At 55.9% G+C, this 21,670-nt stretch overlaps 5 protein-coding genes across 5 annotated transcripts; 3 read left to right on the forward strand and 2 right to left on the reverse strand.

Annotated features, from left to right (window-relative positions):
- Positions 1-2,006: 2,006 nt before the first annotated feature.
- Positions 2,007-4,654, forward strand: MAM_00999 (acetyl-coenzyme A synthetase; the record flags this gene model as incomplete). Its single annotated transcript, XM_040819798.1, has 6 exons — positions 2,007-2,064; positions 2,152-2,175; positions 2,594-3,756; positions 3,821-4,081; positions 4,138-4,542; positions 4,592-4,654. 6 exons carry the CDS (start codon positions 2,007-2,009, stop codon positions 4,652-4,654), a joined length of 1,974 nt encoding a protein of 657 aa, XP_040683063.1.
- Positions 4,655-6,164: 1,510 nt separating this feature from the next.
- Positions 6,165-8,726, forward strand: MAM_01000 (ADAM protease ADM-B; the record flags this gene model as incomplete). Its single annotated transcript, XM_040819799.1, has 2 exons — positions 6,165-6,231; positions 6,337-8,726. 2 exons carry the CDS (start codon positions 6,165-6,167, stop codon positions 8,724-8,726), a joined length of 2,457 nt encoding a protein of 818 aa, XP_040683064.1.
- A 490-nt stretch (positions 8,727-9,216) lies between these two features.
- On the reverse strand, positions 9,217-9,615 carry MAM_01001 (uncharacterized protein; the record flags this gene model as incomplete). The annotated part of the gene is made up of 2 exons (XM_040819800.1): positions 9,217-9,364; positions 9,434-9,615. 2 exons carry the CDS (start codon positions 9,613-9,615, stop codon positions 9,217-9,219), a joined length of 330 nt encoding a protein of 109 aa, XP_040683065.1.
- A 1,512-nt stretch (positions 9,616-11,127) lies between these two features.
- MAM_01002 (WD domain-containing protein) lies at positions 11,128-13,813 on the reverse strand (the record flags this gene model as incomplete). Its single annotated transcript, XM_040819801.1, has 5 exons — positions 11,128-11,643; positions 11,710-13,017; positions 13,173-13,333; positions 13,463-13,479; positions 13,761-13,813. The coding sequence occupies 5 exons, from the start codon at positions 13,811-13,813 to the stop codon at positions 11,128-11,130; spliced, it is 2,055 nt and encodes a 684-aa protein (XP_040683066.1).
- Positions 13,814-18,981: 5,168 nt separating this feature from the next.
- MAM_01003 (uncharacterized protein) lies at positions 18,982-20,132 on the forward strand (the record flags this gene model as incomplete). Its single annotated transcript, XM_040819802.1, has 2 exons — positions 18,982-19,358; positions 19,433-20,132. The coding sequence occupies 2 exons, from the start codon at positions 18,982-18,984 to the stop codon at positions 20,130-20,132; spliced, it is 1,077 nt and encodes a 358-aa protein (XP_040683067.1).
- Positions 20,133-21,670: the final 1,538 nt, after the last annotated feature.

The following is a 21,670-nucleotide window of genomic DNA, read 5'->3' on the forward strand; positions in this document are numbered from 1 at the left end:
GAAAGCAATGGGTACCTGTCATGAAAGCAAAAGTTGCGAGCAGGCACCGCCATGCTCTTATAGAGGCGCAGGCTGGAGATCCAGGATGGATGGTTTGCAGTCCTGAACCGGCTGGTCGCGGCACTTGCACGGCGCATCGCCAAAAGGGAAGGGGAAGTGGCCAATGCCGGCATGCAACTGTGCGTTCCCTTTGGTCGGACAATGCAACCGGTCTTGCATCGGAGCCGGCCAGTGGATAAAATAGGGAGAATCAGTTGTCGTCAGACTTCCGCACGTTGTCAAGACGCAAGACTCAAGATCCAAGGGACAGTAAACCCTGCCTCTTGCTGGAGACGATAGTACGGAGTAGCCGTTTCGGTACAAGACTGCATGAGAAGACGGGAGACGGATGAGATGATTGGACAGATGGCGGAGCAGGCACCACGATGTATGATTTCTGGCCCTGGCTCAGCCCTGAAGTCTCGAACCCTGGGTTACATGTTAGTTACGTACTCCACGCAACAACAGGTGTGGAGTTGGAGAGCCCATGGCCCGTGGGCATCTCCTTCTTTTGTTGACCGTTGAGGCTTGACTCTTGACGGACCATCGTGGATGCTACCACGCCGCCGCCGACTGGTCAATGCATTGGAGCAAGTGAATGACTTACTACAAGCTATCCGGGGCCGGCATCCTGGTTCTTCCGTATTCCGTACTGCAGACATGGAGGCAGTTGACGTGATGACCAAGTCGTTTCGCGCGACTCGTCACATGGCCAATGCGCAGCCGCTCGTCCGCCCGGCCGGTCTGGGTCCGACTCCGGTCGACTTTGGGGAAGGATGCATCCATCCACTGTGGAATGTACAGGACAACCAACTGGTGTTGGTTTTAGCCGCTGGCCGCTGGTGCCATGACGCGCGAAGTCGGGGAAAAGGATGACGTGCCAGAAGGGGTTAGCGGATCAGAGCCTCAAATGTCTGACGCAGTGTTGCTCACATGTGCAGTCACATGTCCATCTCACCGTCGGTTTGCACGCCCGACTTGAAGAATATTCAGACTTAATCTAAATTACACGACACCTACCTCCGGCCACCACAAAGACACTACGTACTCATCTGCCGCACTAGCAACGTGTGTCCGACAAAGGCGGGGGTTGTCGATGGCGATGTGTGGTGCTAGCAGTAACTGGCAACTGGCTGGCCCAGGATTGGACAGCCATGACAGATTACGGGGCAATCTGTCCCAACAACTCCTCCGGGTTCCGGTTCCCAGGTTCCAGCTCCAGGTTCCAGCTCCAGGTTCCAGCTCCAGGTTCCAGGTTCAGCTTCCACTCGCCTAGCCGCGCCAACTATCACCCTCCGTGTCCACGTAGGTAATTTGGAATCGATTCACAAGCGGCCGTCTTGCCGTCCTCCGCAACCGCAACCCTTGACGAGACAATAAGCAACTTCGCGCTTGGGCGGCCGGAGGAGGGGCGAGACAAGCGGGTTGTGAGTCTGTGACGAAGCGCCGAGTGCATAAGAGCTTCCAATCCCCCATGTAACGGTGGAAGTTAGTTCCCCTCCTCTTTGATCCTCCTACGTCTGCATTCCTATAGTCCAACCAATCTTTTCTTTCTCCTCTTACTTTCTCTTTACTTTGTTTTGCAACCCAGCAAAAAGACGCAAGACTAGGAACCGCCCGGGGCCTAATCACTCGAGTGCCGCGGGAGAGCGCACGCACATAGCACCAGGCGCAGACAGGCCGATCAATAGCTCCAGGTTCGCCGTCGCAACGGTGCGTCAACGCATCTCTGACGTCCCCTTGGCCACAACCAGCAGCGCTCGAGCCCACCCAGCAAGCTTCAGGGCGACCGTCATAGCAAGCCAGCCTAGTATCACTACAACACGAGCTACCCCGCACCACCGCTGCTTCCACTGGCCCATCCGTCGCGCCCCTTCTGCAGTCGGAGCCATAGGCGGCGACTTGAACAGCGCAGCACGTCAACTAGAGCTGATTTGAATCGCATCCCACGGCCGTCGCCCGTCACAATGTCTGAGGAGAAGAAAGTCCCAAAGGTCGCGGAGGCGCACCTAGTCGACACGTTCCGTAAGTGAAGCAGCCCCCACCACGCGAGACGAAGAGGGAAGGAGGAAAGAAGACAGCTCCAAGTCACTAACACCATTCTCCCTGCAGACCCGCCTGAGAGGATGCTCGCAAGTACGCAATTTCCCCCTCCTTCCGCGACATGTCGTCCTGCCCCACCTCCACCTTGCTCCCCCACGCAACCGTCGGTGCAGCTCGGAGTGGGAATGAACCCACGGGCCTATTGGCATCGCTGCTCGACGTCGATGGCATTTGCAACAACCGGCTGCTAACTCGAGTTTCTTCTTCTTTCTCTTCGTCCTCTGAAGAACACCCTGCCAAACCCCACCTTGCCAGTAAGTTGTGGTTCCATTTACCTCTCAGTCCCCACTGCCCACTCCCCATCCTGGTCCCGAATTCAAACAAAGCTCAGGAACTGTGCGCTTTACCCGATTGAGCCCGACTCTGGTCGTCCGTCCAAAGCGTCCCGTCTGGCCGTTGAGAATGTTCGTGTCCAATGCGTGCTGACTCCGAGCTCTTGCTTGAATTGCAGACATTGAAGAATACCAGAAGCTGTACAGGGAGTCCATCACTAACCCCAACAAGTTCTGGGGCGAGCACGCCAGACAACTGCTCTCGTGGTATCGAGACTTTGAAACCGTCTCCAGCGGCACCCTGACTGACGGCGACGTCAAATGGTTCGCCGAGGGTCAGCTCAATGCCTCGTACAACTTGGTTGATCGTCATGCCTTGAAGGATCCGGATCGCATCGCCATCATCTACGAGGCCGACGAGCCGCAGCATGGCCGCAAGGTCACTTACGGCGAGTTGTTGCGCCAGGTCTCCAGGTGTGCCTGGTCTCTAAAGCAGATGGGCATCCGCAAGGGTGACACCGTCGCCATTTACCTGCCCATGATTCCCGAGGCCCTCGTCGCCATTTTGGCCTGTGTGCGTATCGGCGCCGTTCACTCCGTCGTCTTTGCCGGCTTCTCTGCCGACTCGCTGCGAGACCGTGTCATTGACGCTCGCTCACGTGTTGTCATCACTTCTGATGAGGGCAAGCGTGGCGGCAAAATCATCGGCACCAAGAAGATTGTCGACGATGCTCTCAAGCAGTGCCCCGACGTCACCAACGTTCTCGTGTTCAAGCGTACCGGCGCTGATGTGCCCATGCAGCCTGGCCGTGATGTCTGGTGGCACGAGGAGCTTGAAAAGTGGCCCAGCTATATCCCCCCCGAGGTCATGAACTCTGAGGATCCTCTCTTCCTTCTGTACACCTCCGGCTCTACTGGGAAGCCCAAGGGCGTCTTGCACACCACTGCTGGCTACCTGTTGGGTGCCGCCATGACTGGCAAGTACGTCTTCGACATTCACGACGGCGACCGTTACTTCTGTGGTGGTGACGTCGGCTGGATCACAGGCCACACCTATGTTGTCTACGCCCCTCTGCTACTCGGCGTCTCTACCGTAGTATTCGAAGGCACCCCCGCCTACCCCAACTTCTCACGATACTGGGACATCATTGAGAAGCACAAGGTCACCCAGTTCTACGTGGCCCCCACTGCCCTGCGTCTGCTGAAACGCGCTGGTGATGAGCACGTCAAGGGTGACATCAGCCACCTGCGTGTTTTGGGTTCTGTCGGCGAGCCCATTGCGGCTGAGGTGTGGAAGTGGTACTTTGAGGTTGTTGGCAGGGAGGAGGCGCACGTCGTTGACGTACGTCGGGATCTCGGTTACGTCTTTCTCAAATCAGACGACAAGTATACTGACATTTTCGCAGACATACTGGCAGACAGAGACTGGTTCCCACGTCATCACTCCACTTGCTGGCATCAGCCCTACCAAGCCCGGCAGCGCTTCGTTCCCCTTCTTCGGTATTGAGCCCGTCATCATAGACCCTGTCTCTGGTGAAGAGATTCACGGCAACGATGTCGAGGGTGTGCTTGCCTTTAAGCAGCCTTGGCCCAGCATGGCCCGCACCGTCTACGGCTCCCACAAGCGCTACATGGACACTTACCTCAACGTCTACAAGGGCTACTACGTACGTCTTGCCTCGGTCGCACCAGTATGAAATACGTCCCACTGATGTGTTCCCAGTTCACTGGTGACGGTGCCGGCCGTGACCATGAGGGATTCTACTGGATCCGCGGCCGAGTGGATGACGTCGTCAACGTCTCTGGGCACCGTCTTTCCACGGCCGAAATCGAAGCTGCCCTCATCGAGCACCACGCTGTTGCAGAGGCCGCCGTCGTTGGAGTTTTCGATGAACTCACTGGCCAGGCTGTCAATGCCTTTGTCGCAGTCAAGGAGGTTGACGAGGTCAACGACGCGCTCCGCAAAGAATTCATCATGCAGGTTCGCAAGAGCATTGGTCCCTTCGCCGCGCCCAAGGCCATTTACATCGTTCCCGATCTACCCAAGACCCGAAGTGGCAAGATTATGAGAAGAATATTAAGAAAGATTCTTGCCGGCGAGGAGGATCAGCTCGGTGACGTCACAACCGTATGGTGCATTCCTCCGTCTCATGTTCCCTGGCTAACTCGACTCGCAGTTGTCCGACCCCTCGATTGTCGATAAGATTATCCGGACAGTTCATGAAGCCAGGGCTAAATGAGCAAATTATGAAAATACAAACAAAAGGACGCCAAATCATGAAAAAAAAAATTGATAGATAATGCTGTAGTTGATACCACTCGTGTAGCACGACATGTTGGAATCGGAGATGGCGTGACGGGATCTTGGGAACTTGAAATCGTTTGTAGTTCAATTGAAGCTCTTTTTTGTATCATCTCATAGGCATGCATTTGTTCGGTTGTTGATGGGACGCAGCAGCGTCTTGTCGAACACGTGAGTTGAAGGCCGTGAAAGGCACCAGCATGTCTTGGAAAGGGTATAATTAACTAACTACTGGAGTACTTAAAGTGAGTACCTAGGTAGATGTGCATATAGGCTAAACTACAAACAGAGTAGTCCGTATGTGGTATCAGAACTGACAGCCGACGGTGGGTGGTTTCGACATGGTGAAACCGACTGCTGACAAGCGCCACGGCGGAAAAAAAATTTGTTCTGTGCGACAAACGAGACGACGTGTCACAGAGTCTGAGTGATGAGGCAGCCCAAGGTCCAATGTCGGCGTTGAGCTGGTCGTCGGATTTGGTCAAAGCCCGGGGCGCACCTGCCGCGTGGCTTGTGGCGATGCCAACCCTTTTCGCTGCGCACGCACGCCGCATCCAACCAACCACGCACCTCGATCTGCTGGTCCAGGTTCGACGACGGGGCACGGAGTAGGGAGTGCGTACGAGACCCATGAAATTGAACTTGGGTTCGTCCGCTCCTTCCCTTCCCCACCCATTGTCCCATCGACCAGTCTTTTGCCAAGGTCGCCTCAACTCCATGTTGGACATTGACTGGAGGCCTCGTCCTTCCTCGAGACGGCGGCCTTGGCTGAAGCAACAAGTGCAGGAGCTTCGGAGCGTCACCAGTCATCACCGCCACCGCCAATGCCACCTGCCTTGCCTTCCTTGCCTTGCCTTGCAGTTCGTCCGCACCCCCCACTCATCGTTCAACGTTCGTCGTTCGACGTTCAACGTTGCTCCTCCCACCCGCTCCAACCGCCTGCTGAACCGCCGCCCACTACTTCTACTCCGTCCCTACTCTGTACAATTGACCAGCATCCAGCCTCCGCACGCACGCGCTCACGCTCACGCTCACGCTCACGCATCCTCAACCATCTTCAGATCTCATTCGAGAAAAATTGCCGCTCAGCTCGTCGTCATTTTGCCATCCTTGTGCTCAGCAACTGCTCATTGTCGCCTTGAACCGGCAGTCCGTACACTCGTCGTCATCGAGCTCATCTGTGTCTACGTGCGTACACGGTACACCAACACCCAGCAGCATCACGGATCCCGTCAGAGTCCCAACACGTTTTGAATCCCACTGCGTCGTCTCCATTGCCGGCCTAGAGCCATCCATTGCCTTGCGCTTGCATTCCCACGTTGTGAGAACCTTGGACATTCGTACAGCACCGTCGATGAGTTGCATGCGCTAGACATTTGAATCGTCCGCTCCGACTTCGAGCGACCGTTTGCTTCGCCTCCCCCCCGCCCTCTCCGGCGCAATCAGCCATGGTTTCGCTGCAGTTTATCGTGACCGTTGTTACGAGCGCAGCCTTACTTGCTCCTTCATCTCTTGGTAAGCCACCGTCTTTCGCTTTCATGCCGAGTACTTGATCGCTTTCGTCCGGCGAGCGGCACATCGGCGATATTCCCGTGGCTAACATCGTCATTCCACCTCCAGCACACTCAGTAAAGCGAAATCCTGTCAGCGTCATCTCTCTAGTCCATGATCCCGTCATCAAGACGCCATCACATCGCGTCCATGCATTCTCCAAATTCGATATTACCTTTTCATTACATCACGGCCAGCACCAGCAAAAGATTCGTCTGGCACTAGAACCCAATCACGATGTCCTCCATGAAGACTTTTCCATCACACACTTGAGCGAAGACGGGTCAGTCCGGGAAGTCAAAAAGGTTCCCCGTTTGGAAGACAGGGTGTACCGCGGAGACGCATTCATCGAGCGCCCAGGCACTTCAGGATGGTCCAAGGCTGGCTGGGCACGCGTGACGGTTCATGAGGACGGAGAGAAGCCCATCTTTCACGGCGCCTTTCGTATCGACGGCGACAACCACCACGTTCTCCCGCGATCCGACTACCAATCAATAAAGGACGAGAGAGATCCCCTTGTCGACGCGTCTGCCAACGACCAAGTGATGGTGGTGTGGCGCGATTCCGATGTCATGGACCATCACGACGGACATGGCGAGCTGAAGCGCCATCTTGCCGATTCGTCCAAATGCAACGCCGACGCCCTCGAGTTTAACCGCCAGCTTCGGCCAGAAAGCCTAGAGCTTAGATCTACGAGCTTTTCATCTCTCTTTGGTCGGCAGATTGATGGCAACGGTGGCGGTACGGGCCTCAACTTGCTCGATTCCATTGGAAGCTCGGCTGGCTGTCCAACGACCAAGAAGGTGGCTCTGGTTGGTATCGCGACCGACTGCAACTACTTTTCGGCATTCAACAACACGAATGCCATCAAGAGGCAAGTCATCGGCGTCGTTAACTCAGCCTCTGAGCTTTACGAGAGCACCTTCAAGATCTCACTGGCTATCAGGAACCTGACGGTGATCGATCGAGGGTGCGCCGGTGCATCAACAACTGCCAACACGCAGTGGAACGTTGAATGCAGCGATGGTGTTACTATCACTGATCGCCTCAACACGTTTTCCAAGTGGCGTGCCGGGTCCAAGGATGACAATGCCTTCTGGTCGCTCTTCACGACCTGTGCCACAGATACCGCCGTTGGCCTGGCCTGGCGAGGCATGCTTTGCCGGGCTGGCGCGAGCGGTGAGGGTGACGGCGCTAAAAATGAGACCGTTGCTGCCACCAATGTCGTTGTCAAGACGGCTACCGAGTGGCAGATATTTGCCCATGAAACCGGACATACCTTTGGGGCCGTCCACGACTGTGTGTCGCAGACGTGCCCGGCCAACGGGCCGTCACAAGCTTGCTGTCCACTGAGCAAAGACCAATGTAATGCTGGTGGAAAGTACATCATGAACCCTTCTACCGGCAACGGCGTCACGGCCTTCTCGCCCTGCAGCATCGGCAACATATGCTCGGGCCTCAAGTCCAACCAGATCAAGGGCAGCTGCCTCACGGACAACAAGAATGTCCAAACCGATGTCAACATTGGCAGCCAGTGTGGCAACGGTATTGTCGAGGCCGGCGAGGACTGCGACTGCGGCGGCGAAGCAGGCTGCAACGGAAACAAGTGCTGCGACCCCAAAACGTGCAAGTTTACCAGCGGCTCTGTGTGTGACCCTTCCAACGAGGACTGCTGCACTGATCAGTGCAAGTTTGCCTCGAGCGGCATCGTCTGCCGCCCCAGCACAGGCGAATGCGATATCCAGGAAACCTGCCCCGGCGACAAGGCTGCCTGCCCGGCCGACAAGCACAAGAGCAACGGCGACTCGTGCGGCAACGGGCTCCAGTGCGCCTCGGGCCAGTGCACCTCGCCCGACCTGCAATGCCAGCACATGGCCAACAGCTTGACGGGGCGAAACAACACCAAGGCTTGTCCCGAGACGGAGTGCATGCTCGCCTGTACGTCGCCCGATCTCCCCTCCAACCAGTGCATCACGTACAACCAGTTCTTTGTGGACGGGACCAGCTGCGGCGCCGGCGGCCACTGCCTCAACGGTAACTGTCAGGGCAGCTCGACGCTCAAGGAAATCGGACAATGGATCGACCGCCACAAGGCAATCTTCATTCCCGTCGTCTGCGTCGTCGGGCTGCTGATTGTCATTGTCATTGCTAGCTGCACCACGAGCAGCATCCGACGCTGCGTGATGAAGCGGAGGACGGGGAGGCCCCAGGCTGCGCCCGGGATGAACGGCTGGCCCTCTTCATCCTACGGCGAACAGCAGCAATGGGGCGGTGTTCGGGGGGGGTGGAACGGACCACGACCGACGGAGTCGTCTGGTGCTCTGTTTCCCTCGGGGCCGCAGCATCAGCATCAACAGCAGCAGAGTGGATTTTACGACGCGCCGCCGTATCCGCCTGCCCCGGCGGCGGCGAACGCGGATGGGAGGTGGAGAAATCAGGGGGGCATGCGGTACATGTAGGAAGCCAGGCCAAGAGTTGGATATATACTAGGTTATGCATTACATGGCGTTTTGTGTCTTCTCTTTTTTTTTTGCTTGGGGTCGTCTTTCCTAGATAGGGCATAAACAAGCACGGGCACGGCACATACGGTAGATGTGGTGGTGTATTATCAAATGGCTGCTTTGGGAACACTTGTCACGAAGACGAAGAAGACGCAGAAACATCACGACGTGTCAAACAAGGTGTAGGCGCACGTCGAAATCCGCCCAGGTCGCGCGTAGCAGAAAAGGCCAGCTACTTCATCTGCGCCTCTCCTTGTCGCGCTCCCTCTCCCTGCCCGCGGCGTCCTTGCCCTTGGGCCGCTCCTCGAACCCGCACAGCATGGCTGTGAAGCGCAGTCTCTGCCCGGGAATGCTCTGCCAGCAACGCACCAGGTATCGTCAGCTCAGGTCAGGCCAGGCCAGTCCAGTCCGGGGCCCTCGGCGTCGAACGGGAAGGGGCAAGAAGGCGTCAAGGGGCAAGGGGCAAGGGGCAAAGGGCAAAGGGCAAACGCACATCGCCCGCGCCGAGGGCATACATCGTCAGCGACTCGGGACAGTCGAGCACGCTCAGGGCGAAGCCGCGCCTCTCCTTGTCCTCGAACGGTTCCGTCGCGAGCCTAGCCGGCGCGCGGAGCGTCAGCAAGAATCCCCCTATAATGCGCGGCGGGTGTCCCGGGCGCACGCACCGTCTGCCCAGGCGGACTCGCCTGTCGGCGCTGTCGTCGTCGTAGTCGCTCTCGCTGCCGTCCCGGTAGGGGTCCTTGCCGCGCGCTTGGCGGTCGCGCATCGCGGACGTGGTGGGCTCTGCCGCGCGGGGCGCGCCCCTCGTCGGCGTGCTGTACGCGCTTCGCGAGGGCGTCGTCGCCATGTCGGATGTCGGGATGGGAGGCGGGCCTTGCGTGTGAGGAGGTGAGGAGGAGAGAGGGGCGCCTCGACGACTGCGCGTGGTTGTCGTCGACTTGGAATTCCAAGTTGGTTGCGATGCCCGTGTGCGGGGAGGGCGCCGGCACCGGCACCTTGTAGTTACTTTGTACCCTGTACCTGGCGCGGCGCACATGGAGGGAGCGTCTAGCACGTGTCCGGCGTCAGGATGTGAGGAGGTCCACGGGCGTTGAGCAACTTGGAGCTGCTGTGCCCTTGGTCCTGGCACGCCTTGCCTTGTTTCAATCTGCACAGAGCGACGGGACACCCGTTGCAGCCAGACCTCTGAGGGCGTCGCCAGATGGTACGGGCGAGGCTACCTAGCGCGATGGCCTCGAGTCCTCGACGGCTGTCGCGTCAGCGTTGGGATGTATTCGTACTTGCGTGGCTTCATGTAATAACTACCTAGGTACCTAGGTACCTAGGTACGGAGTACAGGGCGGGCGCTTTAGTGTCGGCTGCCGGCCGGGGCGTTGTGGATCCCGTGACCGCGCTGCCGCCTTGGCTGCACCACACGTACTCGTCAAGACTCGTGGATGACGCCCGCAGCGCCTGGCGTGTGTGATTCTTGCCTTTGGCATTGGCGTCTCCTGTCCAGACACACACCAACGTACGTGCCCATGCACAAGGCCATGCCGCACACACCTACTCCGTACGTGAGTGATTTTTATATCCAATTCTCCCCAGTCACCCATGGTATAAAATACACCTCCCGGTCGCTGCCTGCGCCGCGGCTGCCATGAAAAAGCAAGAAAACCAAAAAAAAAAAAAAAAAAAAAAAAAAAAAAATACCAAAAAGAAGAGACAAAAAACAAAAAGAAAGACAAAAAAAATACCACCACGTCCCACACTTGTCAAAACATAGAGACTAGATGAAATAAATGCACGCCGTCCTCCAACCGAGTCAATGCAGCCGGATCCGCATACGGCCCCCTTCCTCGCGGGCCTTGTCATTGCTTCAGAACAAAGAAACCGATACACTCATACGCCGTCCTCTATTCCCTCGTTTTCGTCGTCAGATATACTCCGTGTTTTCTCCCTCCACAACTACTTCGTCTTTTCTTTCTCTGAGCCATGTGTCCCGTCGTCGAGCCAACCAAGCATATACAAAAGGGACATTGTTGTGCCGCTCGTCAGGGCATGTGTACGTCGGAAAATAAGCGGCGCGCCGGCCAGAAAAGATGCAAAGAGGCTAAAGGAAAAGAAAAGGTGCCAAACCTTTGCGGAGCCACCTCCTCAATTCAGTTGCTCGGTATCACGTTTCAGGACGTTTCCCGTATTCCAACACTTCATTTCTCCAGACATTAGCTCCCGTGTCTCTGTCGAGATACTTTTTCCGTATATGCCACTGCATCGTTGCTAAATTATCCGAGGCCCCTTTGCTCCCAGAGCCAGCTGGATGTGCCGTCGCAATCATGTCGGGCCCCATCGAAGAACGTATGCTACCTGCTAAAGTTTATTACGGCAAGCTGTGCAACAACGTCAGCGTCATGTTCGTGGGCATGGGGTCAAGGGGTACCTCGCGAGAAGAGCTCACTCTACTGTTCGAGCCATATGCCAACTTTTGTCCGCTGACATCCCAGCACATGCAGTGCTCATCCTCCTCATCAGACTCCGAGCTACCATTCGGGCTGAGCCAGCCTGGATGCGGCGGTCGGTTCCAGCTTGCCCTCGGCATCGTGTGATTATCCACCTTCCATATTAATACTTGCCGCGACGTGGCACCGGCGATGAAGGCGCCATCCGGGGTAAAGGCCAGCCGCACGATTGGCGAGTCCATTGTCAGGAAACATTTTGCTTTGCTTTCGGGTTTCCTGGCATTCCATATTAAAATGGCGCAGTCGTCACCGCCGGTAGCAATCAGTCGCTCGTCGTCGGGAGTGGCTTGGCTGGGCGGCAAAGGTTGCCACGCCATGGTGGTGATGGCACCTTGATGGGCCGTAATGGATCGCCTTTGCCCCGACTCATCCCACAGCTACCATTGTGCAAGTCGTCAGCATCGTGCATGATACGTGTTTTCCGCGAGACAGCCTTCACCTACGTCAAGAGTACCCTTGTCACTCGACGTGGCAGCCAATTTTGACCGCCAGTCAAAGAGTACCTGGGTAAAGCTGTCATCCTCCTTGGCCTCGAATTTCCGCGCCTGAACAATGCCTGCAGCGGTGCAGTCAAGGCATAACAGCAAATCGCCGCCGCCCAACAAAAACTCGGCGTCGTTGGTCCAGGCTGCGTCTAGCGGCGTGGCCCCTATGTCGTGGCCGGGTAGGACATAGGTCAAGACGGTCGAGTGAGCGGATGAGTAGACGGTAAGGAGGGCGCCTCCCTTTTCTGGTGAGATGGCGAGCAGGGCGGTGTTGCTGGGGTTCCAGCTGAGCTTTATGACAGGCGGCTCCGACACGTCCATGGTCTGCATGTGGACGCCGCCGGCCGACCACACACTCACTGCCGCCGCCGACCCCGACTCCGTGGCGAGCGCAATGGCCGTGCCGTCGGACATCCATGACATGGCCGTGACGGTGGTTGTGCGCGGCGAGTCCGGATCGATCAGAGCCTTGGCCACGGGAGCCACGTGATCTCTGCCATCCTTGGCGTCGGTCGTCGCACCCGCGGAGGAGCGACAGATGGTCCAAACGCGGGCTAGCGCGTCGGTCCCAGCAGCCGCCAGCATTGATGGGTCGCGAGGGTTCCACTCGCACTGCAGCAACACAGGCGCATTCTCGGCGCCTACTGGAGAGGGCGAGGGCGAGGGCGTAGCTGTGGCTTCCGAGGCCTTGGGCGGAGGGCCCTCGTCGTTCAAGAGGCGGATAAAAGTGGTGTCTGGCGATAACTCCTCTACCTTGTCCACCTGCGTGCCCTGCTCCGGGCCATCGGTGTGGATGATGGGCGGGGGCAGCTGCTCCCCTTCCAGCGGCGACGGGTAGGCGTGGTTGTTGCTGGCGTCGTGTTGGCTGTCGTGAGAGTTGGACAAGGGAGTATGGAGAGGGGGAGGGTGAGGGTGAGGGTGAGGGTGCTGGTGATGGCCCGAATCAATGTCCATGGGCGTCGTGGCGGACGTGGTGGTTGTGGATGTCGTGGCAGCCGTGGCCGCGGGCGCGGATGCGGATGCGGATGCGGACGCGGATGCGTCTACGTAGCCGTTGCTCAGACGAGGTTTCTTTGCCGGCGAGCCATTCGGTAGCTGGGGCTGTTGCTGGATGGCCTTCCGTGATGCTTCTACGTCGCCGCCGACTGCAGCGCCCCCGCCTTCATCCGCCTTGGCCGGCTGCTGCGAGCTCAACGGTCCAAAGACGCCGTCCTGCAGCGACTCTACCTCCATCTCGGTCTCTGCACCGGCGGCATCGCGAGGCAGCTGCGATGAGGGCATCTAGTCAGTCAAAATCCCGTCTCGAACAAAAAAAGCCAGGCCATGCATCCGGGTGAGACGCCGTGGTTGTCCCGACCAGGCCGAGCGAGGGACGGGGACAAGAGAGAAGGCGAAAGGGGAAACAAGGGGACACGGCATACCTTGCCGAGTGCATATTCACGTTCAAGCGCATGATAGATCAATCCTCTGTTGACGATGGACACGAGTGCACGGCTCTTGACATGACGCGCAAAGGCAAAATCTCGGTGTGGCTCGTTTACGTGCCATTCCTTTTGGAACTTGGCGGCGGTTTCGCGATAGTCTGCAACAAGAGAAGAACCAGTGCGGTCAGTTAGATGCGATCTCCAGTAGCGAAAACGCCCGGTCTTCTACGCGTGGCTTTGCAGTTGCGAAGACGCCCAAAAAAAAAAAAGGCGTTGGTGCCACGTACCCCCTTCTAGCAAATACCTGCATAACAGATTTAAGTCAGCAAGCATGAAGAGAAAAAAAAAAGGGCAACCGGCAATCGACTGGGGAAAAGGGCGCCGGGGGCGGCGGCGGCGGCATCTCTCTCAACGTCAAAAAGCTGGCATGAGAAACAGAGCGGTAGCCACAGCCGGCAGAGGGGAGAAAGGAGCAAGAAAATAAAAAAACAAAACAAAACAGTGAAACTGGGGCACGTCACTCAGACGGTTCTCAATGCTGCAGCAGGGCGAGTCGAGGCACGGTGACAGACATCCCAAACGAACCTCCAGATTAGAAAGTTGACCCTGTCCGAGTCGAGAAATTCCTTGGCCACCATGGTTGAGGCGCGCGCCGCAACTGGCTGCAGAGTAGCGGGTGGCCGGGTCGTCCTCACAGAGGCAGGACACAGTCGTCGAGCGCGGATTTAGTACTTGTCGGTGTTGAGAAATGTCGTCGAGCAGCCGCCGGGGCAGGGGCGACGCACGGAAGAGCGTTGAACGGGGCAGACGAGGCAAAGGTGCGAATCGAAAATTGAGGGAGTGAGTGAGTGAGTGAAGATTGAAGAGCGAGATGAAATCCACATCTCTGGCACTGGAGCTGGCTCAGGCTGGGTGGCTCTGGGGCCAAGGTACCAGCAGCGCTACCGGGGACGGACGAGGTACTTACTTTGCCCCCAAGCACTTGCTCAGGTCCCTCCTCAATTCGTACTCAAGTACTTACTTAAGTACGGATTATGCAGGTGGTGTGTGTCCATGTCCCCTGGGCTTGCGTGCTCAAGTACCTTGGTACCTCGGTTCCCGGTCCGCAGAGGCAACTCCATTCTGGTTACGGAGTCCCCAAGTGCCTATTAGCTACTCCGTAGGTACCTCGGTACTTGATTCCTCAATTGACGTTGGTTGGCTCACTGATTACCAAGTACGTAGTGTAAGTACGGAGAGCGCAGCTTCTCTGGCAGGGCTTCCACTTTCAGCACCCAATGCCCCAACTCGTCGCACGCACCGAAGTCGACCCAAGAACAACTGACCGCTGACGGCCGGGTACCTGGAGACCTACTCACTTACCGACTTATAGGTTCCCTTCTAGCATCGTGAATGGATTACGGAGTAAAGGACGTGGTAGTACTCCGTATGTACGTCCGCCCACATGCAACCCCGAGTGTTGGCTGGCTTCATGATGCCGAGCCCGCACCCGCCAGCGTTGCTCACGTCTGCCTCAACTGGCTTCCTTGTGCGCGCGCGTCTTTCTTCTGAACTGTTAAGCTCTCGGGTGTTCGACCGTTGTTTGCGGCCCCCTCCTCTCCGTACTCCGTGCTCCGTATCGAGCACCAGCCCAGCCCAGCCCAGCCGGCAAGGCAAGGCGAGGCAAGGCAAGGCGAGGCGAGGCAAGGCGAGAGCACCTGTGGCACTCTCATGACCCTGGGCAGCACCCACAAATATGTACTTACGTACATACCATACCTGGTGCATAGAGGTGCCCAGGTATTCCCTAGGCTCTGTCCTGTCTCTGTCTCTGTCTCTGTCTCTTGTCACTCCCGCCTGGGCTGCGCAAGGGTGCGTGTTCGTGCGTGTGGGTAAACATGGGTTTATTAGAGCATTACTCCGTACCATGGGGGGGTGGGGGCGTGTTCCCAAGGTCTCACGGATTTCGAGGCTTAATAAATGTGGGTTTCGCTCTACGTCTTGATCAAGTGCTACTGTACGGGCGTACTCCGTACGGAGGGGAAAAAAAGCAACTTGCATCGTCGACGCCTCTGGTCTGCAGCTTGCACCAAACGCAGCATTGAGTCCTGCTGTCCCCTTCACCCATGGTCATCCGGAGGCAATCAATACCGCTCTGGCCGCTAGTCCTTGACAATGAACACAATGTCCATGTAGGGGAAACACCAGCATTGGGGAGCCTTTGCCTTTCGCCTGGCTGTTTCGCTTCGTTTCAAAGACTATCGTCTCGGTCTTGTCCATCCTGTAATGCGTCTTCCCCTCCGATATCCGATATTGTCCGCTTCACACTCCTTCTCCTCATCTTGGCGAAAAATGTCGACGGGCGTCTTTCGCCTAAAACCGTCCCTGCATTGTTCCTCGTTCTGGACGGGGATTCCATGTGACCGGGGCATCCAAGCCGAGTGGGTCTTGTGCTCGCATGTACGTACTCCGTTTTGACGTGGTCTTCGAAAATGATGGTGCTCCATGCTAGTAATAGGATACAATACAACCAAGGCTACTAGGCAGAAAAGAGTCCGTCGTTAATAATGATGGACGGGAATGGAATGGTCATGTGGCTTCTGGTTTTGTTTTGTCCTTCAAACATGATTGATCCTTGGCATCGGCGTCTGTTCCCTTGGGGTTAGTTGCTCGTTCGTGTATGTATGGTAGGTATACTGACTTGTTCCTTGGTCGCACCATCAACTGCAGACATGGGACAAATCTGTGCGTGGCAGGGAGACTTCTAAAGCAAACGCAAACAATCAAACGCGGATCTTGTGCTGGCGCGCTGCCGTCAGCCTTTGCCTTGCATGCTACTCCGTCGTACTCTTGTACCAACAAGCCTGCTTGCATATAGGGCCCGGGGCTGAAGGGTGACGGGCCCTCGATTGATTTGAAAGTGGAAACCGCTCGTGCCAGGGTTTCTTGGTCCTCCCGTGGTGAGTGGCGCTGGATGCAGCAATCAGAACCAGATGCTGGGTCGGCCCAGCGCAGTCCACTGTATGATGTGTTGAACTGTCGAACTAGCGAACTAGGCGCCACCAAGTGAAAGCTGATCATCTTCAACATCTGTAGTCATAGCGGTAGCACCGAGCATGGTCTGCACTAGAATTTGGGACGCCTCATTTGGAGAGCAGGGCGTCATGAGTCAGCAGCCGTTGCTTGTGACCAAACAGCCATCGTACAGTACGCCTCGTCTTCGTGGCTCGTGGCTCCGTTCAGATGCCAACCGGCATTCGTCCCATCATTGAAACATAATAGTACTATAACTTATAAGTACTGCTCCATACCGAGTACTTCGTAATGGTTGATACTAATAACTAACCTCGCGAAGTACCCGTTCTTCCGAGGTCCAGGCACTGGTCAGCTTTGGTAATTCCTGCTTAAGCATATTTATGCAAGCTCAAAACTCACCGCGGTATCGATAGTTCGAGACGCGTCTGCGATATGCCTCGGGCACGACGATAAGAACCAGGACGGCAGCTGCAACTCTCACCTTCATCTTGAAGCTCGTGGTGTGCTTATGCCCCAAAACGTTTGCTGAAGGCGGGCTCCATGTTGCTCAGGAATCTGAGACTGCGAATAAGGTAGAGGAGATGCCAAATGCCAAAAGGCAAAGGGGAACTATGCACCTATGACCCATGGCGGGCTAAAATTTCCCCCACCGTGCCTGCCTCTCCTGCAATACGGAGCGCAAATAATCACGTAATCCTAATCGGTACGTACTCGGTACGTACTCCCGAGGCAAAACCCCAACGCGCCCATCCTCCCGCCATCACCCGTCCACGATGTCTTTCCGACAGCTGGGGGCGATTTGAGAGACAGTTTCGCGGCGATGTAACAACGTTGCAGCGGCATCAGTCCAGTCCAGTCGTGCAGTTTCTAAGCGGCAATTCCCGTACCAAGGCACACCACGGTCGGCCAGCCATCGCTCGGCACGGCTCTCAATGAAACCCTCAACAAAAATTATGCCTGGCCAGAACTCTCACAAGGCTGGATGCGAATTGCGTCTCGCTTGCAGGGATTGCAGGACAGCCCATGACAGATTCGCCCGAAATATCGTCGCCCGCAGGTGAAAGACAAGAGTTGAAGTCTGCTTGGCTAGTGAGAGGGCCACCTTCGGCCACTTCTGGAGGGAGCATCATGCTGTACCTGTCGTGGGGTGCGCATGTCGACAAAACTGGACACACCGAAACATCCAGAGCAGGGAACAGGTCCAAATACGCCACGCGGCTGTTCATGACAAGTCCATCTCATGCTCTTCTTCAAGCAAACAAGCAAGCAAGTACATACCAACGCAAAGACAGCCCTGATAAAGACTCGAGAAGGCAAAGGCGCATAATCCACGGGGCCATGTATACTTTCCGGTTCTGTAGGCTCCCTAACTCAGCCCTCTGCGCCAGTTCTTGAGTATAAGCTTTGAGAGACTACGGATACTGTCGTGAAAATGGAGGTCGACGACGGCAGGTCCTGCCCATAAATACTCGGCTGTCCAGGGAAGAAAATTGCAGTAGCCTCCATATGCGCACAACCCGAGCCACAACGCGCAAGTTCTGTTCTATATATCACCTTGCCCAAAACGTCCAGCTTGGGCTCGAAGAAGATGGAAATCAAGAAGAATAAGTCCCCGGCGACATCGATCTCCATCGAACAGTGCGGTGAACTCAGATGTCTCAGTACGTCTCAGCCCCCCGGTAGCGAGTAGACTGGCGGATAACACCGCGGATAGCACAGCCATGTACGGAGTAGTCGTTGGTCATTCAACACCTCGAAATTTCAGAATTCGAAGACCGACTATGAAAAGCTTGACATCCCCCCATGATCACCGCAATCGGCAACAGGGTAAGCAATAGTCGTAGAACAGTTCACGCCTGGTCAGTGTTGGCCCTTGGTCTCATTCTTGGCAATGTGTAGCTGGTAGTAGTAGCATTGAGACCATTGCGTCACCAAGCTGAGAACCGTGAGAATCTGAGGCTGTATACGCTGTGCCATGTTTAACATCTGGACATCATTGTATACTCAAGGAACGCCGGCCCATGCCAACAACATCATCTTCGTCGACTGAAGACCAGTCGCACTGTCGTCCGTTGGTTGACCTTTGATCTCAGCATTTACTGAACAGACCAAGAAACGTGCAGGGCGCGTTATTGATAGGCTGGCTTCTGCAAGCCACATTTTGACAACGTTGACGGGGCACTTACAGCTCCAGGTGTGCCAAGCACGGGGACGTCCATGTTTAAGTTAACGGAGTGTGAAGAAGAAGAACATAGCAAATCGTTGCAGCGTTACATTTTTCGTTGCGAGGGTGTTCCTTCAATGTCATGATGTCGCGCCTCGTGGGTGGATCTTTCCGAGCCTTCGCAAGATGCAGCCCATCTAATGAAACACGGGCCTGGACGGATTTAAAAGAGGCAGGTTGAAATAGAGAAATGGAAGCGAATGTAACGTGAGAGAGAACGGTTTTGACAAAGTGTCACTACAAAAACATGTTGTCACAGGACATCTACGCATCTCGTTTCTCGAATTTCGTCGACCGAAGCAGCCACAATGCCGTTTCTGCCTGAGGCCATAACGCCCCATTACCAGCCACGTCACACCCAACCCCGTAAGGCACGTGTTGTCGCCCGCAACCAACTTCCAAATGGTCCTCAGCCAGACAACGATACCATTTTCCCTCGCAGCCTGCGGCCAGCTGACAGCGCGCACCCGCGACAACCACATCGCTGAGCGCACCTTCTTCTCATGAAGATATAAAAAGAGCCAGGGACGCCCTCCCAGTCTCTCTCCAACCCCCTTCACGCCCGTCATGCCTCCAAGACTAAATATCCCACCCGTCACCCGCGCCACCCTGATAGCTCTGCTATCACAGTCCGTCCTCAGCGCAGCAATCCGATATCGACAATGGACTGAAGACTCGCGCATCGTCATCCCGTACCTGACGTTGGTGCCGCAGCTGTCGCTCGTCTACCCTTGGACGTTTCTGTCGTCGGCATTGGTGGAAAGTAACGTCTTCACCTTGGCCATCTCCGGGTTGACACTGTACCATGGAGGGCGGTATCTGGAACGAGCTTGGTCCTCGGCTGACTTGGCAAAGTTTTTGGCCTTGGTGACGCTTGTCCCGAACTTTTTGACTTTTTTGGTCATGGTGCTCTTCTTCACCCTTACTCGTGATGAGAGCTGGACGTACGTGTAGTCCCCCGTTTCCTTGAGCCAATCTTCGCAGAGGGTCGCAGAAGCTAACCCGTTATTTCGTACAGCCTGACGGCCATTTCTGGCGGTATTTCTATCCAAGTCGCCTTCCTCGTCGCATTCAGCCAGCTCATCCCCGCGCACACCGTTACCCTCTTCCGTGGCATCGTCTCCTTCAAAGTGCCCCGTTTCCCTCTGCTCTACATCGGCATGGTAACAGTACTGTCTCTGACGCCTCTTCTCTCGAGAGCAGCCCTGTGGCAAGCCAGCTTTGGCTTTCTCACAAGCTGGACATACCTTCGGTTCTACAAAAAGGTGTTTCCCGATCTGGACTCGTCTCAGCCTGCGTCCCTGCGTGGCGACGCCAGTGAAACGTTTGCATTCGCCGAGTTCTTTCCAGGGCCTGCCAAACCGCTTGTCGCGGCCGTATCTGACCAGATTTTCGGCGTCCTCGTCGCGATGCGCGTGTGCACACCCTTTCCACACGCAGAAGTGTCCGCTCGAGGCGATCGCGCCATGCAGAGGGGCACCCCAGGTACGGCACGCGCCGAAGCTGAGCGCCGAAGAGCCATTGCACTGAAGGCTCTTGACCAAAGACTGAGCGCGGCTGCTTCACGGGCTCCTGCTCCCCCGCAGCCTTCTGGGCCACCCATTCAGACACAACCACAGCCGAGCGCTCATACAGCCATGGCATCGCAACCTGGTTCTGTTCTAGGGGAGACTAAATTCGAGCCGGAGCACGATGATGGATCAAGCAGCAAAGTCTGAACCGAAGATCACTGGACACACAGAGTGTCTGCTACGGTATGGGATATGATGTTGTTAGAGGGTGGATGGTTCATTTTATAGCGTCCGACAGAGATACCACGGTCTCGGCAGGGCGGTGTTGGGGAGGCTTGGGGTGTTTTTATCTCTGACTTTTTACTTGTCTATTTTTCTGATAGTGGTACTCCGTATGAGGGATTCCTTTGTCATGTGTCTCTTAATGCATAGCAATAAAGCGATATTGATGCATCCCATCCAATGTCTGCTTTCTGTCTCGACTGACAGACAACGCAGCTGATCATGGCCTATCAAGCTGTGATGCTTAGCTAGCCCGAGTCACGTCTGTATCAGTGTCAGTTGGCCGTCCTGAAACGGAAGACACGTGCACGGCCGCTCGACCTCGCCTGCGCATTCCCATGTACTTCTAAAAAATAAAATAATAAATAAATAAATAAATAAAATCAACAAAACGGCAGCCCAACCGTATCAGGACCCTGTTGCAACGCATGCGGAAACACTGCGAGCGCGTTGCTATAAAAAGCAATGTTGGTTTTAGGGTAGCCAGAATGCGCAACGTCATCCTCGTCCCGCCAGGTACCGTGCACCGCCTATAAACAGCCCGCCGGCCTTTCCAAGGTAGAGTACCAAGGTACCAACCTGGAGCCCAGGACCAGGCGTCAGGAGCTGCGGGCCATTCGTCCGGATTTAGGTTACCGATTGACAGATGGCGTTGGGAGCTGTCTGTCAGCTGGCGATTGCGATTTGGCATGATTGGTGGCCCCCATACTCCGTACGTACGGAGTACAACAAATGCCGTAAGCGATCTTACGGCTTCGGCAACTGTGGCTTTTTCCCTCGTCTTTTTTTCTGTTCTGCTTTCCTTTTCATCGCCACTGCGGTTATAGCGAAGATTTAATCTACCGAAAACTCAATGTGTATACGTATGCATCCTCGGATTAAAGGAGAGTCTTATAATGTGCCTCTTCTTACAGCGGAGCAAGGTATCTACTTAGCGCCGGCGGAGGGAGTTTAACACCCCGACGTGTTAGGGTATACTTGGGGACGGGTCGTTGGAAAATCGTGGGGTTACTACAGACGAGACAAGGGGTGAAACCTGGCTCTCGCAGCAGCCTTTGCCGGAGTCATGATGCTCTGCATGGATTGCGGAAGGCTTGCCTGGGTTCCGGACCCAGGTGCAGGACGGAGGACAGGCTATTTAATACATTTGAGGCTGAGGCGATGATGTTTCCCTTCTTCCCTCTTTCCATGTTTCCACAGAGCTAGCGAGCCAGCAAGCCCTAATGGATGGGAGAGTCGTCAAGAAACGTGCTGTATAAGTACTCAATGTAACATGATTGGGAAAAAAGGGTGCCCACATGTGGCGCTCTGTGCGACGGAACGAGCAAAGCGCATGAATCTTGTCGTGGCAGAGCTACGCTGTGAGTTCTCGCGCGGCTGCGGGAGCATCATGGTGTGCCAGCCCTACTCTGCGAGGAGGCGGCACATCAACTACCGACTCTTTCGGTATGAATAGACTTGGC

Source organism: Metarhizium album (assembly GCF_000804445.1).
Source record: "Metarhizium album ARSEF 1941 chromosome Unknown scaffold_1, whole genome shotgun sequence".
In the NCBI taxonomy this organism is placed as follows: Eukaryota; Fungi; Ascomycota; class Sordariomycetes; order Hypocreales; family Clavicipitaceae; genus Metarhizium; species Metarhizium album.